The 6925-nt window shown below is 34.9% G+C and overlaps 1 protein-coding gene across 1 annotated transcript; it reads right to left on the minus strand.

Moving 5' to 3' along the window:
* Positions 1-1983: 1983 nt before the first annotated feature.
* Positions 1984-6581, minus strand: PPH (pheophytinase). The gene is made up of 6 exons (XM_021976774.2): positions 6419-6581; positions 5300-6068; positions 3753-3979; positions 3411-3602; positions 3151-3307; positions 1984-2335 (listed from the first exon to the last, which is right to left on the minus strand). Exons 2-6 carry the CDS (start codon positions 6050-6052, stop codon positions 2096-2098), a joined length of 1569 nt encoding a protein of 522 aa, XP_021832466.1. The 5' UTR covers positions 6053-6068; positions 6419-6581; the 3' UTR covers positions 1984-2095.
* Positions 6582-6925: the final 344 nt, after the last annotated feature.

Raw genomic sequence — 6925 nt, forward strand, 5'->3', positions numbered from 1 at the left:
GACATTGCGCCATTAATTTTTTTTTTTTTGGTATTAAATTATTAAGTATTGCACTCGGCCATTTTTAAAAAAGAAGGCAAAATATTAAAAATGGTTGTACATGTATATTTATGTGTATAAAATCAATTAAATTTTAATTCTCTTTCAGTTAATAGTGAAAGGAATTCCATTTGTTCCTTTTACAAAATGGTTAAATACATTTTTTTTTGGGGTTACATTGGGAGGAAAGAAACCCTTGGGGGTTTCGAACCCGGGTGTCAAGCAGGGTGAAGGGTGAGGCCACCAATTTGGTTACTGCTCTCGACGATTAAATACTTTTTTTGGTCATTAGGTTTTATATAAAATTTCAATTTGGTCACTGAGGAAATTTAGTCAAATTATCACTAATTACCCAAAGTTTATAGTTTATAAATATGATGTTAGGATCGGTTTGGATGGGTTAAATATGTTTGTAGTCATTGGATATTACATGAAATTTCAATTTGGTCACATAGGAAAAAATTTAGTCATAAGCCATGCTAATGCTATGCTCTTGCACATGCAGCCTGTGGGCTAAAAATTTATGGTAGGTGTGGCATCAGTTAAGATTTAACTAATTCATATTAATCAAACAGTCATTTGGCATAAAAACAACAAAGAGAATTATAAAAAAAAAAAAATCATATCATAACAAAATAAGGTTATATAGCTCAACAATAGTTTCAAAAAAAAGGCAAATCCATCTCTTTAGAAAAGTTCAAATCATAATCGTACTCCCACATCCACAAAAATTGAAATCCATAACTTTGTCAATATATGAATTTGAAGACCCAAAAAAAAAAAAAAGTTGCAAGAGCATAGCATTTGCATGGCTTTTGCCTTTTTTTTTCTTTTTTCTTAGTGACCAAATGAAATTTCTTTTAACCAGCGATCAAAATGGAATTTAACTCAGCTAATTAACGAAAATTATATTACAATATTATCATAATAAAGCAGGATGGATATGGATATTACCACCACAATATTTTTAGGGCTTTTTATCACAAATGGTCCTTGACGTTTACGAAATTATCACGAATGGTCCTTGAGGTTTTTTTGTGACACTAATAGTCCTCAACGTTTGGACTTTTTATCACAAATGGTCCCTGCCGTCAAAAATTCTATCAAGTGTATGATGTGGAAGATAAGTGGAGCCCACATGTACAATCACATCGTGACATGTGGATTAAATAAATAAATAAATATTTTTTTTGATGAAAATCCATTAAAAAACCATTTAGAGAGAGAGAGAGAGAGAGAGAGGCTAAATGGTTTTTTAATGGATTTTCATAAAAAAAAAATATTTATTTATTTATTTAATCCACATGTCACGATGTGATTGGACATGTGGGCTCCACTTATCTTCCACATCATACACTTAACAAAATTTTTGACGGCAGTGACCATTTGTGATAAAAAGTCCAAACGTTAAGGACTATTAGTGTCACAAAAAAACCTCAAGGACCATTCGTGATAATTTCGTAAACGTCAAGGACCATTTATGATAAAAAACGTATTTTTAGTACTATAATACTGTAATAAATTTCATTGGCCTACCACAATGCCTTATTCTTAGTGAATAAGTTACTAACATCAATGTGTATGGGAAGAAAAATAGTTTAAAGAATGGGAATGGAATCAACTAAGAGGGGTAGTTGATCTATTTCTCATTCCTTGGGGTATTTGAATAAGGATTTTTATATGAGACCTACGTATTTTAATGATTCCTTATGTGTTAAGTAAACGGAAGTCAGGAAAGGAAATCATTCCCATTGTTCTCATTCCTACTTGTAAACATAGGATCACACCGAGTAATTCATGTTCAGTCAATCATTAAGTCCAACATATACACCACGTACTTGGTGTATGGGATTTTACACTCTTCTACAATGAGTAGTTTGGAAGTGACAACGGCCTAACTCTTTGCTTTAGGTATTATTCATTGAGACAAAGTGACTGCAACCATTGAAGTAACACATGGCAACATTATATACGTAGACGATGTCTTATTAACAAAAGAATATATGACAGTTCAATATCTACATTATCTTTGAAGAAAGGCATCTTCAGTACATTTTCATGATTTGGGCTCTAATTTCCTAAAGCGAGATATGATATAAGAACTGATAAAATCCCAAACCGAGAACTTGGATGCGAAGAATCGTACGTTTACTACCTTTTTCGCTCCGTCTCTGACAAACTCCAAGTCCCTGGCAATGTTGTTCTGCATACCTTCTGGGGCATCCAGCAAAGGCAATGCTACTAAGCCCTGAGTCTCCAGGTTTTTAATCCACCCGCGTAATAAGTAATTCACAACCTGTATGACAATGATTGTTATTCTTCAAATAACAAAGCGCACGCAGGAAATCAGAAACCTAATAAAAACTTGCTATATACAACAGGAACCTAAGTACATTCCATTTCTTGTGTGTTCCACTTTTCCTAGAACTTCAGAAGGAAAGAACAGACCCTTCTGTCTCACCCAAAAACACAACTGGAATTATGCCTGCACAGCCATTCGTGTTCATATATTTGATTTAACAGAAAATAAGAACTCAAACATTAGGCCGCCCACTCGAGCTCTATGATGATTGCAGCTTCTCTTTCTTCAAAAGTTAGAAGAAAAAAATATGTTTACTCCGTGTTCACTACTACAAAATTGTTAAAAGACAAGACTTAATACACAACGGTTCTTATAAAACCGTTGTGATGTTTTCTTCCTCAACGTTGAGTGAAGAAGAGACGACTAAAAAGGAAATTAAATTATCATTCCATTGGTCAACTCAATTTAAATCTTTTTTCCTCTGGAGCATTTGGAACCCTGATATTCATTCACATTGATTTTTCGACAAAACAAACAATGTCAAATGACTGAACTGGAAAAAGTTGAATGTATGCAACTAACTTCCATCCTGATGAACTAAACAATCAAATATGAAATGGCTAAACTGTAGAGCAAAACAAGAAATAAGGTCTAGTTCTTTTATTTCTTTTCGTAAATTTTAAACAGCTATAAATATCCAAATTAGAACATATATAAGAAACTACTAGTTAGACTACTAGTTAGGCTAACTATTCATGCAATACCGACTATTCAATGGGTTCTGTGCTAATTAGTGAATGGGTGCTTACCTCAGGAACTTCATCATGAGGACAGTGGCCAGCTGGACTGATCTCATAATATGGAGCTTCAGGCACCTGCTGCTTCACCTGAAGGCCCCATAAGGGTTTCACCCAGGGGTCTTCTTTTCCATACATAAGACAAATTGGTACATTGTTCATGTGACATCTACAGCAAAAGTTGCACTGGAGCTTCTCAATTAACTTGGACCAGAAAAAGGAAGGCAGATACAAAATTGTCTTCATGAATATAATCCCTTAATATTTCCTACCTGGATAAAGCATCCCTAAATGATAGTTGTCCTTGAGGCGCCAACATAATTGAGGCAAAAGATGCAGCAGCAGCTGGATGCTCTGATGTCTCAAGTATACGAGAAAATACTTTGTCGACATTTGTTGAATGATCTGCATAAACTTGTTTAAGTACCTCCGCTATACTCCTAGGATCACTTATTTTCTGCCAACTGAAAAGCAATGAAACAAACTCAAACAGTTTTAACTCAATCAACAGTAAATAAGGAAAGAGAAATTGCAGCAGCCATATCCAAATCTCCTAACTACATTACTAAATTACAATCTGAAATGTAAAATATATCCATAAGGATAATGCTTACACTATTTCTGTGAGCTTTCTCACAGGGGGAGGTAAAGGAAAGGATCCTGCCGATGGGAATATTTTTGATAATCTTGGAGATCTTGTGGGATTAGGTAGAAATCCCCAGAAAGGAGTTGCATTTAACAATGTGACACCTTTCACCAAATGAGGGTTACATGCGGCAAAATATAAAGCAACAAATCCTCCTAGTGAGTTCCCTGCAATATAGACAGGTTCACCGATTACCTGCATGGAAAGATGGTTGCATTTATATTGCTCATTAGTGTCAAGGATGTGATGGAGAAAGCTACTCATCATTAAGAAATAAACTAAAATCACATGTTGTTTCCTTGCAAACAATGCCCTTTGATAACAATCTTCATGCAAGAAACAAAATGCAACAACAATAAGCAATGCCTGAGAACAATTCATGTTACACATAATGTAGAAATCGTGTATAAAACTTCAATCTTTCTTGTTAGTGCTTAACAGTATTCCATACATCTTTGATCTCTAAATCCAACTTTCAGTATATCACTAACCGGGTGAATAGACTCATACTAATGGGACCTAAGATCACACAGAAAGATGTTCACAAATTACAATAACTATATTATACAGTACCAAACAGATTATTAGCATAGAGGCTTACTTCTGTCTAACACTAGAACTAGCATAAGAATGGACAATAAGACAATTATTGCAACTTGCATCTCATAGCCATGCTCCAACCTCTATCAAAATCACATTTTCTTGCAGAAAAACAAAGTAAAACACTGGTTTAAGTCCCTTCTCGACTTATCCCAATGTGCAGACCTGTCATCTAATTACTTGTAGTTACTTCTTCACTTGCAATAAAGCATTGAGGTAAATTCAAAACTCATCATTTCATATGATAAAATCAGAATATATACAATAAGAAAGAATATTATTTGTTTCATAAGAGCTTTCAACCAAGAAAGTATATCAGTGCATGAAGCATTTGTCATAATGCTGATTTCTGTGACGCATAAAGAAGGAAAACGATATAAGGAGTCAAAATGGCTGGAGTAATATGCATGAATGATTTAAATTTCTACCTAAATGCTGATTATCCATGATAATACAAATTGTGGGAAAAGGAGGGTCAGCATGGCTAGAACTATATGAAAGAGTGCGATAGTGGAATCTAAGTGCCGTACTTGATAGTTTCTTTCCCAGAGATTCAAGAACATATTAACTTTTAGGAAGAATATTATGATAACACGAGCCATCATAAGAAATTCAACAGGATCTAGAAAACCATAAGATCTGCCATAACTGCAAGGTGTTATTTTGGCAGCATATCACTGGAAAACAAAGTAGAAGTCATAGCGATCCCATACCAAATGAACCATGTATTTTGCTCAAATTAGCACAACAACAATGCAAAGTGAAGAAAGGGAACACATAGATCAAGTCACGGAGGTAGGCAGAGGTAACCCGAGCTAGAATATCAGTATCCACCAAAATGAACATATAAAACATGATTCTCTGTGCTTTCATCAGATAATGGAACAAGGAAAAAAGTTAAGTGCTATTGTGTACCTCTTCTATGAAGTAACGAACTTGATCTTGCCATAAATCAATAGAGTATACGAGCTCACTTGCCCATGGTTCAGATTTCTCTCCAAAACCCCACAACAAATCTTTCGTGTCCGACACACCTTCTTCCTCATTACGAGGGGCAGGGTCTTCAAATGGCAATGACCTACCCTGCCCGAGGAAATCAATTGCCCATACTCTAAAATCAAGCCCCAAATCCTTTAGTTGCTTCTCATAGTGAAAGGAACCAACCCCAAAACCAGGCAGAAACAGCACTGGAGGGGAGCCTAAGTTTTCACATCCAGCTTTCTCATAATGCACATTGAATTTGGGCTTCCATTCCCAAAAGCAACTACTTACTGTGGCACCTGATTCTCCTTTGGATTCATCTGGTAGACCAGGAATCAAAACTTTAGTTACTGGTTCCCCTGTTTCTGAAATACTTGCATCCTCTTTCCCTCCAATTACATAGCCATCAGAGCTTCCATTTGATAAAATTGGACCAACATGTTTGAAGTTTTCACTGGTGTTTAATGACCTAAAACCTCCTTGGTGATTTAGTTGCTTCAAGAAAGGCTGATCTAAATTGTAACAGCTCAAAAACTTCCTTCTGACATCAAATTTAGCACCGAAAACTCTGTTTTTTCTAAAACCTGGGAGACTGAATTGATGTGAACTTGTGCTTTTCACAATCAATTTCCACCTTAAATTAACAGCATCACAGCATGATACAGAATTGTATGAGAGTAGTTCCATACCCAGAAACTGAATTCTGCAATGATCAATCAAAACAACAATTCAACAACAATCTGACTTTACCCTTTATTGCATGAGACGAATTGAGTAAATGAAAAAGAATAATTTTCAAATCACATGTTGTATGTAACTTTCATCTCATGCTTCCAAATTTTCCCCAACAAAAAAAAAAAAAATAATAACCCACAACTGATATGAACAGAACTTAATATCAATTACCAATCCTGAACTTCAGTTAATTTGAGAAAAAAAGATTAAACAAAATTAGCAACCAGTAGCTTTGCTGCACAACTTTAAAAGAAACACACAGATTTATAGCAAAAGAAGAACTATAGAAAAAATGATTTCTTTATTGTTCTGGGTTACCTCTAAAGTGAGCAGCGTAGTGTCATTAGAGTTGCGATGCTTTGTGGAATCCTCAGTCTTCTCCAAGTATTTAGCTGCTTGCAAAATCTAGAGAGAGAGAGAGAGAGAGAGAGAGAGAGAGTTGGGCAGTTGATTACACGCTTCTTCTTGCTTTAATAACCAAGGAAAAAAAACGAACTTTTAAATTTGTGTTTCATATCCTTTTGCTAAATATCAATCAACCGACCAAAAACACGACAAAACATTAGTTGAGGCTTGCACGCTGTCAAGGTCTTGTACCTGCTGATGTAAATGCTTGTACCAAGCGTTTTGCTATTTTTTTATGGGTGTTGATTTTTCCACTCCCTTTTTATCCACCTACACTCTTTTATATTTTTTTTAATACTTTTTACTATAAAATTAAAGGGAGTGTAAATGAACAAAAAACGAGTGAGAACATACAATTTAAAAAAAATGAAATGTAAGTGGATAAAAGGGGAGTGAGAAAATTAGTACCCTTATTTATTT

This window comes from Prunus avium, chromosome 2 (assembly GCF_965620075.1).
Source record: "Prunus avium chromosome 2, drPruAviu1.hap1.1, whole genome shotgun sequence".
NCBI lineage: Eukaryota > Viridiplantae > Streptophyta > Magnoliopsida > Rosales > Rosaceae > Prunus > Prunus avium.